The sequence below is a fragment of the Xiphophorus maculatus genome, chromosome 23 (genome assembly GCF_002775205.1).
Source record: "Xiphophorus maculatus strain JP 163 A chromosome 23, X_maculatus-5.0-male, whole genome shotgun sequence".
NCBI lineage: Eukaryota > Metazoa > Chordata > Actinopteri > Cyprinodontiformes > Poeciliidae > Xiphophorus > Xiphophorus maculatus.
This window is the reverse complement of record NC_036465.1, coordinates 15,021,842-15,039,993: the sequence shown is the minus strand read 5'-3', so window position 1 is coordinate 15,039,993 and position 18,152 is coordinate 15,021,842. Positions and strand designations below refer to the sequence as shown.

The following is an 18,152-nucleotide window of genomic DNA, read 5'->3' as shown; positions in this document are numbered from 1 at the left end:
TTGTCTTTTGCAACCAAATAAAAAGAAAGAGGTGGCTACAAGTGTTGTATATTGTGAAATTAATGAATATGTCCACTTTTCTATTTGTGGAATTAGCTTCAAAATAATTATGCAAAGACAAATACATTGATTGCCTAAAACAGTAGGGCTTTAAACAGGTGTGTCTACAGGTCTTGAATAATGGTATTCATTCTTAATTTGGGCCAGAGACAGTCATTGGTTTTGATATGAAAACATATTCCAAAAGAATGTACATCGAACGCAAGAAAGACTTTTATTTTTGCACAAACAACTAAGAGGGGCATCTGTGTCAGCACACAGCGCTTCACTGATTTATAATGGGAGGAAGGGGGGGAAAAAAAGACCGAGGATACATAATTGAAACGTGAAGGCATTGAACAAAACTTTGCTCATGAATAAAATCATTACAAGAAAGTTTCTTCCAAGACCACATCTATGAATCCTTAGTTTTTTTTTATGATCAATGCTACATTCATAACTCAAACATTTTACACTCTAAAGCTATTTATTTACCATGTTTGATTTTTAAATTTTTCTTATTGGTTATTATTTCTTCTTTTGTATCCATTTGTCTATGGATTTTTTTTCTTAATTTATTAAAATGCAAAAAAAAGATTAAAGCACTATAGTCTGTAAAAACTGCACACCTATTTTAAAAGAGAAGGAAACTAATCACATGCACACAAAAATGAATCAGAATGCTGTTCTTTTAGTGCATTTGTCATTATTGGCCAAGCAAAACAAAAGTAAAAACCGAATGAGGTCAAGCCAAAGTCTCTTTTTTTTCTGAACTGTGGATCATATGTATCAGTTTATGTACTACAGAGTGCATCTTAAATTATTTTTTATCATTGTTTTCACATAAAATTCTTAAATATAAACCAAATCTGATACCAATAAACATCTAAATAAATCTAGGAAGAAAGTGATTAAAGTGGAAATTTTGAGGGTTGCATTTCTGAAACAAAAGAAAATTATACAATGTTAAAAAAAAAAACAATGTTCTATGCTTATAATGTAAGATTTAGAATTTCTGCTTATTATGGCCTAGCATTAAACAGCTATTATGCAATAACATATCTTATTATACGTTACACATTTTCATATATGGCCTATTTTGCGAAGCTCTGGAGCGTTTTTGACTCTGGAAGGAGATCTGGAGAACACAGAACAAACATCACCACTGACATCTGACATAATACTTGTTAGATTTGTTACTCATTCATATTCAACTACACACATACTGAGGAAAAAAATGACTGATTAGATGTAATCACTGTTACAGCTGAAGAAAACAAAACGAGCAATAGCAAAAAACCAGATTTTTCTTTTTCACGTTAAATTTTTATATTGTTTATGGAACTTTTATTATTTCAATTGAACAGTGATACTTTCTTAATGGTTCTTACAGTAATTTTGAAATGAAAATTTGAAAATTATCAAAATAATTCCTACATACAGAATTCCTACCACATCTTCAGGTTGACTAGAGGGGTTAAAAAAATGTTTTGTTTTGCCTAGTTTTCCACTGATGCAGTAGTCAAAAAAACACAAAATCTGTGGTTCCGTGGATCGATTTCAATTTAATGCCCTGTCCCCGTCCAATAAGGGAAAATTAACCCAATCACTTCATTTAAATGCACACTGTGTCAGAGACAGAATGCTTACCAAAGGTAACAGATACAACTGTGCACAGTCTTTGATATGGCCTATTAAACAAACAAGTCAAATTCTTAGTGAATTCTGGAGATGTGTGAAGAGGCAAGGAGATAAAACCAAGATACATCAACCCTTTTTCTTAAGATTACCATTTAACATTTGAAAATGTTGGTAAAATAATTGAATCTACTTGAAAAAAAATTCATAGTGGCCAGTCAGTTCTGCAATTATTCTGCATGCAGTTGCCCATTACTGTTTTCCCCCACAAGAAACAATTGTGAAAAAATGTTGTAACCATGGTAAAAGCACCAAATATCTCTATATCCTGCAGTTTTTTCTACTAAAGTAAATTATAGTAAAAAACTGCATGCACACAAGCAAAGATTAAAAGCCCACAAGTAGAGTTTAGTTGAACCAGAAACATAATTGCTAAAGTAGATTTTTTTGTGAATCTGACATCAAGATCTCTTGACCTTCTTATAATTTAATGTTATTACCTAATATTAATATTAATGCCAGAAGCAAACTTACTAAAACATCTTCCTGTGCAGCTGACCTCTAGCTATCTCACTCTATGCATAACACTCATAAAACCCAAGAAGTGTACTTTAAATTTTCAAGTTAAGAATCACCACAATCAGAACCTGGCAGTCAAACAAACTCTCATGCAAAAGATATAGGATTACGAGACAAAATCCTATCATGGCTGAACTGACTTTCCTTCCACCAGCCTGTTAACATTGTATCATTTCAAGACCAAATGAATCAGCTATTAAAATACATTTTGCCTAAATAAATAGTTATGTGAAACAGGATTAAAAGCAAAACATGACTGCAGTAGTTAATGTCTACAGTGTGCGACTGGGGTTTACCTCGAAGCTTTTTGGTTATTTCTAACAAGCAAAAAGCTTCATTAGTCCGGATCTGTGCTAAACTGAAAACTGTGCAGCTTTCTCAATAGTCTCATGCATACTACTTTTACAAACTGCTGTGAAACAATGGTTTCCTCTCAAAAGAGAAACGTTTTTATTTTTTCTTAATAATAATACTTAATAATAATCCTCCAGAACTAAATCGGCAGCAAAACAGAACAACTATGCAAAATGACAAAAGTGTTATACAAGGCATTGCACTTAGGGATCTGTGTTGGTTTAACATTAACTTCTTGATTGTCACTTTTGTTATGGATAGATATAACAAAAGTCAGGACAAGTGAGGAGCAGGGACTCTAAGGTGAATTTGCTATATTTCCAGGCAGAAACAGAACAATTTGAAAGGTAAAAGATGGCAGTAATAAGGTTCTTTAATTAGGCTATAGAAAAATTGTACTTTTGACATCACATCTGCCAGTGATCAATACGTTGAAATGATCGGTTCACAAGATATGTTCTCCGGGTCACACAGTTTGTTCATGCAGAACAGCAACTCTTCCAGCACAACTCGCATACTTAAAGAGTGTGATCTGTACACACTGTAATAAGGTGCCACTCCAGCCTGTTGCATGTATCTGTCTGTTTACTCCAAGCTAATGGCTAAAGTGTCAAGCAACGTAAAAAACAAATGCATACATGCCCCCGTTCTCATTATCTTTGTAGACTTGGGTACAAAAACTAAATGAACAGGGAGAAAAAGATGCATACAATAAATGAAATATAAAAAAATTATAGTATTTATAAGGTTTACTTTCTCCTTCTGCTTTTTATTTATTTTAAACTTTTATTATTTCTTGTTTTCACTTTAGTGTGATATAACATATTTAACAACCAGATATTTAGTCACATACCATTTAATTATTTTTTCTCTAGGTAGTAAAGCAGCTTTTGTGCATCATCACTCCCAAAATGCGTGCTCAGCTTGGAGCAAGAACTTGTCCGATAGTATACCAGTTTCAACATCATAAACTGAGGTAGAAAAAATGCCTTTAACTGTACCAAAAAGCTAAAATGATGGCTGGACACTAGTCAGTGTTTTGAGATGATCACAGCATTTGCCAAGAGCAGAAGATTGTTGGTCCAAGCCACAAAATGAGCGAACACTGGTCCTCGGAGTCCAAATATCTGCAAAAATGTCTGTCTTGTCTCCCTCATGTCTCAAAATATAAAACTATGATGCTGTGTTAGAAGTCTTTATCTCTTGAAACCACACAGAAAAAATAATTATATGCATCTAAGGGTTTGTGTGCACACTGATTTTCCTGTGTATAAACAATGTGCTTGTCAATGATGTATGCATATCAGGCAGTGTAATTACTTATTTGAAGAAATAGTGTCTGGATTTAGTATTTTGTCAGCATATTTGACAGTGAATTTGTTGATATAATCACTGCAGTGCTAGCAAATATATTCAGTGCTAGCAGTGTCCTGGACTAAGCTGTCACCCACATCTCAGGATCACAGTAGGCTAATTTCTGTTAAATATTCCATGTGGTAAAATATAACTTGTCAGGGAAATTTTGACCTTATGAGCAATAACAATAATTGTCTTGCTGGTTAACTAAGTACAGCAGATACAAATGTTCTAAAAATGTATACCACTCGGCTTACATCATTCATAACGCCTGCCTCTTCATCAACTTTTATTTTAAAACATATATATATTAAATAAACACAAATGTGTGTGTTTATTAAAAACATTACTATTTGAAGGAAAATGGCACCATCTTTGGTTGCTAGTGGAAACAAAATCAATTAAAGCTGCAAGCAGCCTCGGGCGGCCCTCGCAGCAAGCGCCGCTCCGGCCTATTGGCCACCGCGGGGGTTCCAGCCACCGCAGAAGCTCTCGCACGATTTCCAGAGCCGCAGCCAACTCCCCACCGCAGAAGCTCCGCCGCAGTTTCCAGCACCGCCGCCCGCTAGCCACCGCAGAAGCTGTCGCGCATTTTCCACACCCATCCACCAGGCGACACGCGTGAATGCGTTCGGCAGCGCTCCCCGACGACTGTCAAAAAATCTGGTGCAGATCGGTCGATGCGTCGAGGAGATACAGCCCATGTATTAACTTAGGGGGCGCAGTGGAGCCAAATTACATTTCAAACCCGTCGGGCTCTTTAGAGGTGAACAAAGGTCATACATATCCAGTTTGGCGCCAATCGGATGATCTATGCCTGAATAAGAGCCAAACGTATGTATATGGCGAGGGACTGATATTCGCCATTTGGCCACGCCCACACGGTTCAGCCAGCAGCGAGCATTGACAGAGTTTATCATCCGAATCATCTTGATTAGGTCAAGAGAGCCATAAACAGAGCTTTCCAAGTAAAAAAATAGCACTTCCTGTTCCGAGGGGGCGGGGCCTAAGTGATGTCATCATTTGACCATTGGATATTATTGGACACTCGATTATGATCAATCACTGAACGTTTGGTGCCTCTGTGAGTTTTTGTGTTAGAATTACTAATTATTTAATTTTTTCCTCCATTACAACATTGAACTGTCATTCCGTAGGGCAATGCTGCCCTCTGGTGTCGAATTACTGAAATAATGAAACTATTTTAGTGGGCAGCAGAGGGCAGCATTGCCCTACAAACAACGAACATGGACTGTTTATTATGTAATTACACAGAAGATCTCTCTAATTCATTCTGAGGGGGCGGGGCTTAGATGACGTCATAATATGATGACATAGCATTGTCAGGCATCAGACCAGGATGTGTCAGGCCAAGTTTGGTGCAGCTCGGTCGAAACATGTGGAATCTAGAAGCAAACGTATGGCATCGGCGTTACAGGTCACTTCGCCACGCCGCCACACCCAGCTGCTTCATCGCAGCCGGTCAGGGCTTGGATCCACAACACACCAACATGTCTTCTGTCTCTGGACACAGTTTCATGTTGATTAGGTCAAAGGGCTAAGATAGCGACCGTTCACAGTAAAACATGACACTTCCTGTTCTCAGGGGGCGTGGCTTAAGTGATCTCATCATTTCACCACAGGGTATTTTAGGACATCCGATGCCGATCAATCACTGAAAGTTTGGTCCCTCTATGTGTTTTTATATAGGAAATATAAGAGTTTCGTGTTTCATGGCGAGTAGGTGAACTTTGACCCCTGCTAACCCCCCTTCAACATGCTCCAAAACTCACCAATTTGATAACTTTAAATCAGACATGCCTTATGATCAGACTGACCGAGTTTGAAGCCGATCAATCGAAATCCCTAGGAGGAGTTCGATCAAATACGAAGGCTGTAAACGTCAAACTCGAGGTAAAAAATGGACCTTCAATACAACATGGCCGGCTTCCTGTTGGGTTTAGAGCATGGCTCCAAGAGACTTTTTTGTACGTCCTGAAAAGATACACATATGTACCAAGTTTCGTAATTCTAGGATAAAGCATGGCCTGGGGCTGTTCATTTAAAATACTCTAGGGGTCGCTATAGAGAAATTAGGCCACGCCCACCAAATTTTGTTATGAATTCCTGTCGGTGGGTGGATAAGGATCCATCCTAGTGAGTTTGGAGTAGCTGGGCCCGAAATTGTGGAATTCAGAGCCAAACGAAATTCGACGGCGTTCGCAACGCCGCCACGCCCACCTGCTTCATCGCAGCCGGTCGGGGTTGGATTACTCAACACACCAACATGTCTTCTGTCTCTGGACACAGTTTCATGTTGATTAGGTCAAAGGGCTAAGATAGCGACCGTTCACAGTAAAACATGACACTTCCTGTTCTCAGGGGGCGTGGCCTACTTAAAAAAATAATTTCACCACAGGGTATTTTAGGACACCCGATGACGACCAATCTCTGAAAGTTTGGTCGCTCTATGTGTTTTTATATAGGAAATATAAGAGTTTCGTGTTTCATGGCGAGTAGGTGAACTTTGACCCCTGCTAACCCCCCTTCAACATACTCCAAAACTCACCAATTTGATAACTTTAAATCAAACATGCCTTATGATCAGACTGACCAAGTTTGAAGCCGATCAATCGAAATCCCTAGGAGGAGTTCGATCAAATACGAAGGCTGTAAACGTCAAAATCGAGGAAAAAAATGGACGTTCAAGACAAAATGGCCGACTTCCTGTGATAGTTGGCTAATAACATTAAATGTAAGTTCTGAGTCTTTTGGTGAGCTCTACAAGTGTACCAAATTTCATGTCTCTACGATGAAATACGTTCATACCATTGTGTCAACAGAAAATTGCTAGTTGCCGCCGTTGAGCAATTTTTTTTGCGATTTTTGCGACAACCTTAAAATTCAAAATTTTTAATTTTTCTAGTTGCGACCGCCAAGTTTGGTGAGTTTTTGAATATGATAAAGCCCCCAAAAAGGCACACGAAGAGGTGGGAAGAATAATAATAATAATAATTAAAGCTGCAAGCAGCCTCGGGCGGCCCTCGCAGCAAGCGCCGCTCCGGCCTATTGGCCACCGCGGGGGTTCCGGCCACCTCAGAAGCTCTCGCTCGATTTCCAGAGCCGCAGCCCGCTCCCCACCGCGGAAGCTCAGCCGCAGTTTCCAGCACCGCCGCCCGCTAGCCGCCGCAGGAGCCGTCGCGCATTTACCCTGCCCGTCCACCGGGCGACATGCGTGAATGCGTTCGGCGGCGCTCCCCGACGACTGTCAAAAAATCTGGTGCAGATCGGTCGATGCCTCGAGGAGATACGGCCCATGTATTAACTTAGGGGGCGCAGTGGAGTCAAATTACATTTCAACCTAGTTGGGCTCTTTAGAGGTGAACAAAGGTCATACATATCCAGTTTGGTGCCAATCGGATGATCCATGCCTGAATAAGAGCCAAACGTATGCATATGGCGAGGGACTGATATTCGCCATTTGGCCACGCCCACACGGTTCAGCCAGCAGCGAGCATTGACAGAGTTTATCATCCGAATCATCTTGATTAGGTCAAGAGAGCCATAAACAGAGCTTTGAAAGGAAAAAAACGGCACTTCCTGTTCTGAGGGGGCGGGGCTTAGATGACGTCATAATGTGATGACGTAGGATTGACGGGCAAGCCTCCAGGATCACTCAGGCCAAGTTTGATGCAGCTCGGTCAAAATATGTGGAATGTAGAGGCAAACGTATACGAACGGCGTTGCCGCCATTGAAAACTCTTGGCACTTTAAAGCAAGCGAGATCAACTTCCTATCTGTCATCCAACACAGAATCAACTTGATTAGGTCAAGAGAGCCATAAACAGAGCTTTCCAAGGAAAAAAACGGCACTTCCGGTTCCGAGGGGGCGGGGCTTAGATGACGTCATAATATGATGACATAGCATTGTCAGGCATCACAACAGGATGAGTCAGGCCAAGTTTGGTGCAGCTCGGTCGAAACATGTGGAATCTAGAAGCAAACGTATGGCATCGGCGTTACAGGTCACTTCGCCATGCCGCCGCACACAGCTGCTTCATCGCAGCCGGTCAGGGCTTGAATCCACAACACACCAACATGTCTTCTGTCTCTGGACACAGTTTCATGTTGATTAGGTCAAAGGGCTAAGATAACGACCGTTCAAAGTAAAACATGACACTTCCTGTTCTCAGGGGGCGTGGCCTACGTAAAAAAATAATTTCACCACAGGGTATTTTAGGTAACCCCATAACGATCAATCCCAGAAAGTTTGGTCCCTCTATGTGTTTTTGTATAGGAAATATAAGAGTTTCGTGTTTCATGGCGAGTAGGTGAACTTTGACCCCTGGTAACCCCCCTTCAGCAAGCTCAGACAGTCACCAATTTGATAACTTTAAATCAGACATGCCTTATGATCAGACTGACCGAGTTTGAAGCCGATCAATCGAAATCCCTAGGAGGAGTTCGATCAAATACGAAGGCTGTAAACGTCAAAATCGAGGTCAAATGAAATTCAATCTAAAATGGCCGACTTCCTGTTGGGTTTCGACCATGGCTGTAATAGACTTTTTTGTACGTCCCGACAAGATACACATGTGTACCAAGTTTCGTAATTCTAGCTTTAAGTATGGCTTGGGGCTGTTCATTTAAAATACTCTAGGGGTCGCTATAGAGAAATTAGGCCACGCCCACCAAATTTTGTTATGAATTCCTGTCGGTGGGTGGATAAGGATCCATCCTAGTGAGTTTGGAGCAGCTGGGCCCGAAATTGTGGAATTCAGAGCCAAACGTATGGCAATGGCGTTACAGGTCACTTCGCCACACCGCCACGCCCACCTCCTATGTCAAAGCCGGTCGGGGTTGGAATCCACAACACACCAACATGTCTTCTGTCTCTGGACACAGTTTCATGTTGATTAGGTCAAAGGGCTAAGATAGCGACCGTTCACAGTAAAACATGACACTTCCTGTTCTCAGGGGGCGTGGCCTAAGTGATGTCATCATTTCACCATAGGGTATTGTAGGGCACCCGATGCCGATCAATCACTGAAAGTTTGGTCCCTCTATGTGTTTTTATATAGGAAATATAAGAGTTTCGTGTTTCATGGCGAGTAGGTGAACTTTGACCCCTGCTAACCCCCCTTCAACATGCTCCAAAACTCACCAATTTGATAACTTTAAATCAAACATGCCTTATGATCAGACTGACCGAGTTTGAAGTCGATCAATCGAAATCCCTAGGAGGAGTTCGATCAAATACGAAGGCTGTAAACAGCAAAATCGAGGAAAAAAATGGACGTTCAATACAAAATGGCCGACTTTCTGTGATAGTTGGCTTATAACATTAAATGTAAGTTCTGAGTCTTTTGGTGAGCTCTACAAGTGTACCAAATTTCATGTCTCTACGATGAAGTACGTTCATACCATTGTGTCAACAGAAAATTGCTAGTTGCCGCCGTTCAGCAATTTTTTTTGCGATTTTTGCGACAACCTTAAAATTCAAAATTTTTAAATTTTCTAGTTGCGACCGCCAAGTTTGGTGAGTTTTTGAATATGATAAAGCCCCCAAAAAGGCACACGAAGAGGTGGGAAGAATCGTAATAATAATTAAAGCTGCAAGCAGCCTCGGGCGGCCCTCGCAGCAAGCGCCGCTCCGGCCTATTGGCCACCGCGGGGGTTCCAGCCACCGCAGAAGGTCTCGCACAATTTCCAGAGCCGCAGCCAACTCCCCACCGCAGAAGCTCCGCCGCAGTTTTCAGCACCGCCGCCCGCCAGCCACCGCAGAAGCTGTCGCGCATTTTCCCCGCCCGTCCACCAGGCGACACGCGTGAATGCGTTCGGCAGCGCTCCCCGACGACTGTCAAAAAATCTGGCGCAGATCGGTCGATGCGTCGAGGAGATACAGCCCATGTATTAACTTAGGGGGCGCAGTGGAGCCAAATTACATTTCAAACCCGTCGGGCTCTTTAGAGGTGAACAAAGGTCATACATATCCAGTTTGGCGCCAATCGGATGATCTATGCCTGAATAAGAGCCAAACGTATGTATATGGCGAGGGACTGATATTCGCCATTTAGCCACGCCCACACGGTTCAGCCAGCAGCGAGCATTGACAGAGTTTATCATCCGAATCATCTTGATTAGGTCAAGAGAGCCATAAACAGAGCTTTCCAAGTAAAAAAATAGCACTTCCTGTTCCGAGGGGGCGGGGCCTAAGTGATGTCATCATTTGACCATTGGATATTATTGGACACTCGATTATGATCAATCACTGAACGTTTGGTGTCTCTGTGAGTTTTTGTGTTAGAATTACTAATTATTTAATTTTTTCCTCCATTACAACATTGAACTTTCATTCCGTAGGGCAATGCTGCCCTCTGGTGTCGAATTACTGAAATAATGAAACTATTTCAGTGGGCAGCAGAGGGCAGCATTGCCCTACAAACAACGAACATGGACTGTTTATTATGTAATTACACAGAAGATCTCTCTAATTCATTCTGAGGGGGCGGGGCTTAGATGACGTCATAATATGATGACATAGCATTGTCAGGCATCAGACCAGGATGAGTCAGGCCAAGTTTGGTGCAGCTCGGTCGAAACATGTGGAATCTAGAAGCAAACGTATGGCATCGGCGTTACAGGTCACTTCGCCACGCCGCCACACCCAGCTGCTTCATCGCAGCCGGTCAGGGCTTGGATCCACAACACACCAACATGTCTTCTGTCTCTGGACACAGTTTCATGTTGATTAGGTCAAAGGGCTAAGATAGCGACCGTTCACAGTAAAACATGACACTTCCTGTTCTCAGGGGGCGTGGCCTAAGCGATGTCATAATTTCACCACAGGGTATTTTAGGACACCTATTGATGATCAATAACTAAAAGTTTGGTGTCTCTGTGAGTTTCTGTGCAGGATATATAAGAGTTTCGTGTTTCATGGCGAGTAGGTGAACTTTGACCCCTGGTAACCCCCCTTCAGCAATCTCATACAGTCACCAATTTGATAACTTTAAATCAGACATGCCTTATGATCAGACTGACCGAGTTTGAAGCCGATCAATCGAAATCCCTAGGAGGAGTTCGATCAAATGCAAAGGCTGTAAACGTCAAAATCGAGGTCAAATGAACTTCAATCTAAAATGGCCGACTTCCTGTTGGGTTTAGAGCATGGCTCTAAGAGACTTTTTTGTACGTCCTGACAAGATACACATGTGTACCAAGTTTCGTAATTCTAGGTTTAAGCATGGCTTGGGGCTGTTCATTTAAAATACTCTAGGGGTCGCTATAGAAAAATTAGGCCACGCCCACCAAATATCGCTATGGATTCCTGTTGGCGGGTCGATAAGGATCCATCCTAGTGAGTTTGGAGCAGCTCACCCCGAAACTGTGGAATTCAGAGCCAAACGAAATTCGATGGCGTTCGCAACGCCGCCACGCCCACCTGCTTCATCGCAGCCGGTCGGGGTTGGAATCCACAACACACCAACATGTCTTCTGTCTCTGGACACAGTTTCATGTTGATTAGGTCAAAGGGCTAAGATAGCGACCGTTCACAGTAAAACATTACACTTCCTGCTCTCAGGGGGCGTGGCCTACGTAAAAAAAAAATTTCACTGCAGGGTATTATAGGACACCCGATGACGATCAATCACTGAAAGTTTGGTCCCTCTATGTGTTTTTGTATAGGAAATATAAGAGGTTTTTGTTTCATGGCGTGTAGGTGAACTTTGACCCCTGGTAACCCCCCTTCAACATGCTCCAAAACTCACCAATTTGATAACTTTAAATCAGACATGCCTTATGATCAGACTGACCGAGTTTGAAGCCGATCAATCGAAATCCCTAGGAGGAGTTCGATCAAATACGAAGGCTGTAAACGGCCAAATCAGGGTCCGAAATGGACCTTCAATCCAACATGGCCGACTTCCTGTGATAGTTGCACTATGACATTACTTGTAAATTCTGAGCGTCTTAGTGAGCTCTACAACTGTACCGAATTTCAAGTCTCTACGATGAAGTAAGTGAATAGCAATGGGTCTTTTGAAAATTGCTAGTTGCTGCCGTTGAGCAATTTTTTTTGCGATTTTTGCGGCGACCTTAAAATTCAAAATTTTTAAACCGCCTAGTCGCTTCCGCCAAGTTTGGTGAGTTTTTGAATATGATAAAGCCCCCAAAAAGGCTCCTCTTTGGGGGGGCAGAATAATAATAATAATAATAAACAGTACAGATACAATAGGCCTTCGCAGCGCTTTGCTGCTCGGGCCTAATAATAATAAACAGTACAGATACAATAGGCCTTCGCAGCGCTTTGCTGCTCGGGCCTAATAATGCACAGAAGATACAAGGTTATGATTATGGGGATTCTGAACTAATGACACATTTTTAGTTTTCCCCCAAATATTGCTTAAATCATATCCAACTTCTTAAAACCACCTTCCTATATTGTTTCATCTTGGTTCCATGATCTATCATCCACCCATATTAATGGTATTAACTAGTATTGATCAATTTATTTCCTCTGTATCATAGTGGTAGTTTTGGAATTGATTTTAAGAGTTGTGAAGTTGTTCATTTAAGTTCAGTTTTATACACCATGTTTGGAAATGCTGTAGGCTATTTTTTGCTGACTTCAACACCAAGGTATATCCCATCCTAACAAGTCAAAAGTTACAGTCATATATTTTAAAATTGCACCTTGGGTGCCATTGCTGTAGCTTTTATGCCATCAATTTAACCAGGATCTGTACAAAAATCAGATTTTGGCCTTCTTGAAAGTATTCTGAATTCAATTCAAGTATTAGCTCCTGGACAAGCTAAGATGCTTATACATTAGCTATCCCGGCAGCTGGATGGCAATTCTGGAGCACACAAAGACTTCCCTTTAATAGGTTGGGGAGTGTGAGGAGAGCCAAAGCTATGCACTGATTTCCACATGGATATGGCCTATGGCACAGAGGTACCTGCCCTCAGCCATCTGCACTGATTTGACAAATGATTCTATATCAAAGGCTTCTGCACTGATTTGGGTGGTAATTGATTGGAAGTGAAGACTTCAAATCCCTGATTGGTTTAGCAGGATGTGGGGCCGAGATGTGGTGGCAAGTGTAAGAATTTCAAGGATAGGCAGCAAGAGAGAAATGAGTCTACAGTGCAGGAGATTTGTAAAATTTACTGTAAAGGGGATTTTCAAAGTATGGGAAAGGTTGCCCTGCAAAAGAGTGTTAAAATCTGTCAATATTTTCCAACAATTTTAAGGTTTTCTGTCATTTGACAGCAGACAAGTATTCACAGATGATAATCATATAATTTAATCATTAGCACTGATCAAAGGAAAAGGAGTAGGTCATCGAAAAATCACAGGGATCCCTTTTCAATCCAGTACTACCTGTGGGAAAGACACTTAACCTGAAGTTGTTCCCAACAGCATACCTCCATCTTTAATGGAAGCTCTCTTGCAGTTTGGTGATAAGATGACACAATACTTTTTCAAAAGTTCATTTGGAATAGACTGAATATAAAAAATTTAATTGGGCCATATTTATCCTTACAACATTTCAAGTGTTTGCATAATGCAGGCCAAGCTATAACCAGCTCCAACCTACCTATGCAGTCATGTGTACAGTGTGACATGTTGAATGTTCTGCCGATAAGCCAGCGTAGTGCAGAGGATTGTTAATGCGGTTGTGACAGGAACGCTAGGTATATATAGGCCCCACTGCCTTTATTACATGGCAGGATGACTGCACTGCATACCTTTTGCCATTTGACACAGACATGTGCTGTTTGCTAGTGACAGATGCTGCACAGTACTGGTCCCAGAGGTCACAAATGACCTTTGGATTGCCTTTTTTTTTCCAGTCACAAAGCATTATTTGCTTGACGATAGCCACCAATGCAACCCCAGGCATTGCGACGGAGCCGTGGGTTGTTACTGCTTGTCTTTTGAGCTCAAATTTATCTCAGCTGACTTTTGTGCTTGTGTCTATGTGTACTTGTATGTCAGAGAGGGGGATTGATTGAATATATGTGTGTCAGTGCACTTTAATGTAAAAGCACATGAATGCTGGTCTGCAGGAAGATGCCTCAATAACTACCAACAGTTGTGATGCTTAAACTTCAGCTAAATTGCTACATGTTGATCATCTAGTTCAGAAGCTTGACAGATTCACTTTTATCATGCAGAATTATTCACCAAGATGTGCAAGTTCTGTTGCCTTTTTTAGTTGCAGAATGACTACTCATGGCAGCTGGTAGGCATTTTATCCAAGACCACAAGGGTAAAGTGCTTTCAAGGAGTAGGGTGTCTGTAAAGGGTCTTACTCACTTCACTTTACAAGGCACTCTCTTTTAGTAACAAAATGAGATGCAAGATTTAAGTTAAGTTATTTCAGAAATGGCAGGAACAAGTTGCAGTGCAAGCTCATTTTGTCAGGGGTGAATGAACTCTACCCAAACCCTCTCTGCATCTGTTATCTTTTTATGTTTACAAACATGTGCATGTTTATGAATGGACCACAGAAGCTCTTTTATTTTATTAGATGCACCTCGCCAGTACTGCCTCCAGAACTGCAATAGTAAAGATTCAACAATGTCTCAGAAACATTCCTCTGAGATTTTTCGCCTTATTTACATGACAGCAGTTGCTTACATCACACAGTTGAGGCAGATTTCTTGACTGTACATCCCTGATGCAAATCTCTCGTTCCACCACATCCCAGAGGTGCTCTACTGGATTGAGATCTGGCGACTGTGGACACAATGGGAGTAGAGTGAACGCATAGTCATATTCAAGAAACCAGTTTGAAATAATCTGATCTTTATGACACATTGGATAGTCTTGCTAGGAGTAGCAGTTATAAAAAAATAGGGACATTGTGGTCTTAATGGGATGGACATGGTCAGCAGTAATACTAAAGTAGCCTGTGGCATTTAAAAAATGCTCATGCTACTAAGGGGCTCAGAAAATATCCATCCCCCACATGATTACAGCACCTTAGCGTTCATGCAAGGCGGAATGGATCTATCTTTTTTATGCTGTTTACATCTGATTTAGTCTCGCTATTGCATTCCTGTGCAATTTCTCAATTTTCGCAGTGGAGGATGGTTGTTTACAGTGCAGGCAATTACCGGTAAGCTCCTTAGCATTGAACTGCCGCATTCCATACGTCACTGGCAAATGTTAGCAATTGGGTAAAATTTAAAACCTCAACACAGTCCACGCCTCCAGGAAGCAATCAGGTCTCAACAGCCGAGAGCCCAGACTTTCTGTACGAAGCAAATAGCATAGGATAAGGGGCTGGTTTTTAGCAGGTGACACCAGATTAGACCTGAAAACGAGACTCATGAGATGGGTGAACACTTTCCAAATCAGTTATTGTCCAACTTTAGACAATAACTGATTGTCCAAACTGATTGTCCAAAATCGATTTGGATTAATTTTGGTTAGTTTATCTAAGCTGTAACCACACTTTGCTGTTTTAGGTGGCACGCAACATGTTCTTTTGTAGCTGAAGTTCATGTGCATCCTGGCGACATGCTGACATGTTGTGAATTTAAATATGGTGTTTGGTAAACTTTATCCAAATTAATGTTGCTTATTCATTGTCTTCTCCCTGTTTTTTTTTGTCCTTAACAAGGCATTTTGGTCCATACAATGGCTATGCAATGGATATTTTCATTATTAACAGTTTTCTGCAAGTAAAAGTCTCCACAGAGTAACTGTTTCTGAAATGCTCTGACTCGCCTGTATCCCACAGACAGCCCAGTAGGCTTAAAGTCACTTTAATGCCGTTCCTTCTACATTGGTGTAACAATGTCTTCACTATGTTTAGATTTCTTGGTAATGCCATGTGATCAAATCAATTTGCTGTTTGTGTTAACAAGAAATTAAACAGGTGTACCTAATAAATTGGCTGGTGCGTGGGTGTCATTGCATCAGGCCACCTCAAATAGTTCCAGTTAAAATCATTCAACTTTGACAAAGAAACGAACAGATCATAATTACAACTCTACAGCTGCGATAGCATGTTTCTATGCTTGCATCAGTGATTATATTTCATTTAGTTCCCTGTCATGCAGTGATGTGAACCTGTAATGCATACTGCATAATACCTTGTGAAAAACCAACACAATTTCTACTGCCTCAAGCTCTGTGTCAGAAATATGATCTTACCTTCACCTCTTACACTGAATGCTGCACTGTAATGATGATGTGAGGTGAACCCACACATCAATTATTCACATAATGCAAGATGTCTCACTTTTTATCTTCTCACTGGCAAGGGAGACGCATTTAAGAAAAGCAGAGGTGAAAGAAAAGTGGAATGAATGCTCGGTAGATAAATAGAATTTTGCATTGCCCTGTCAATGCTCTTGATGCAAGTTATAATTGTAGTTTGATAATATGTGGACCATGGGGATGTTCACTATGCAATATGTGGCCTTTAGACTAGTATCACTATGGAAACCAAAGGCCCTGAACGACCTGTAGTGCCCACCCACTTGGACAGCCGTTAATCATCTTCGTTCAGATCCTGGCACTGCAGAATTTGGCCAGTGTGTCAAGAAGCAATTATATATACTTAGTGCTTGGGCATCAGATCTCCTCCCTCCTCTTTTTTCCTCGCTCCCTCTCAAACCCTTAATATAATCATAGAGCAGTCAGTTTTAAAGGCTTCTGTTCACTTCAATGTCTATCTGGGGGATTCACACAATGTAGAAGAAAAAAATAGTTTCAAAAGAGAGAATGTATTCCATTCTGAGAACCATAATAATCAGAATACTCTTTACATATAAATCGTATTCAGCCATTTACTCATTTTACCAGCCTCCTGAGCTGACTGACATACTAAATTACCCCAGCTGGCCCCATTGCATTCACTGCACATATTGGGCTGGTGCGGATCATGGAGACTAATGTGAGCTGACTAGAGGGAGATTATGTTCCGGTGCTAACAGCTAAAACGTGAATAATACCATCCACAAACCCACGGTGTTCCCCTGTTACATCAGCCCCGATCAACTATTTGAAGATGGAAAGAGAAGAAGTCCAGTCAGGATATAATCAGATAGAAATATGGCAGACAGACATAGTACAGGCGTCCAAAGTAAGGCTCTAGTTCCTGCACAAAAACATTTTTCAATGCCTAATTATATTAGATTATGCCAATTATCAATTTGTAGCACAGAGACAAGCACATTGGTTAAAAAAAAAAAACATTTACCAATGTGAGTATTTTACAATGGTTACTGTTTTCTAAATTATAAAAAGGGTGTGTTCAGTTGTGTGCTATAATAAGGAAACGGTTATATGGCAATGTTTTTGTAGAAAGGAATTATTTCTGTATTAAATCGTGCCTTTAAAAGTCACAAATCAGTGAAAAGTGCCGGGTTGTTTCTTTACCCCAAATGCTGGGATAATGCTATTGGATCAGACACTAGGTGGTTTTAACACTAGCATTAAGACTGACTCAAAAAATTGACTTAAGTTGGTTCTCCATTGTCAACTTTAGTTGTGTTAGGTTAAAATGTTTGAGTACCACCATAATTCATATATTGAGTGAAACTTTTGTTTTGAAAACCATCTTTCTTACAGGCCATTCTTTTTATGACATTTTTGTTAGCCTCATTGTTAAACATTTGTCACTTTGACCTATCTTCTGGTTAAAGACCAGTATCCTGAACCTGCAGTGTTAAATCAACCGAGGCCTGGATCGGTCCATATTTGATCCAAGAGTACAATAGCAAGAACCCAAGCTAGTGTCTATTACACAGCAGTTTTTGGAGGACTGTAATTTCATTCTCTTTATCTGTTTAGCTTTCACTTGCTTCTTGTTTTTGTCTTGTTACTAAAACAAGATCAGGCAAAAAAAAACAGAAAAACATACTTAGGCAAAAATAACGCATAATTAGAAATATTTTTTACTGCATAAAACTCCCTGCTTCACACACGTAACACATCAGAAATTTGACACAGTGAAAGAATCTGGCGAATTTAGAGGAAACCACGTTCAAAGTTCAGGCCATGGGGTTGAGGACCAGACGTGTTATTTTGGCATTGACATATAAACGACAGAGTAAATTGCTTTCCATTAGATTTCTCATCAACAGACTGGGAGGAGAAACACATTGGTTTGTTATTATTTACTGTCTAACAACTATCTTTGGATATGAATGCACCGAGA

The 18,152-nt window shown here is 40.9% G+C and overlaps 1 protein-coding gene across 9 annotated transcripts in view; it reads right to left on the bottom strand.

The window, feature by feature from the left end:
• LOC102221589 (protocadherin-11 X-linked-like) overlaps positions 1 to 18,152 on the bottom strand; it is a 169,807-nt gene that overhangs the window by 81,997 nt on the left and 69,658 nt on the right. For 5 of the 9 annotated variants that reach the window (XM_023328641.1, XM_023328642.1, XM_023328645.1 and 2 more), the window contains exon 5: positions 14,618 to 14,716. The exons of the other annotated variants lie outside the window; for them this stretch is intronic. In XM_023328641.1, coding sequence (XP_023184409.1) covers positions 14,618 to 14,716 — 99 coding nt within the window. The remainder of the gene's footprint in view (positions 1 to 14,617; positions 14,717 to 18,152) is intronic. 9 annotated transcript variants of the gene reach the window in all.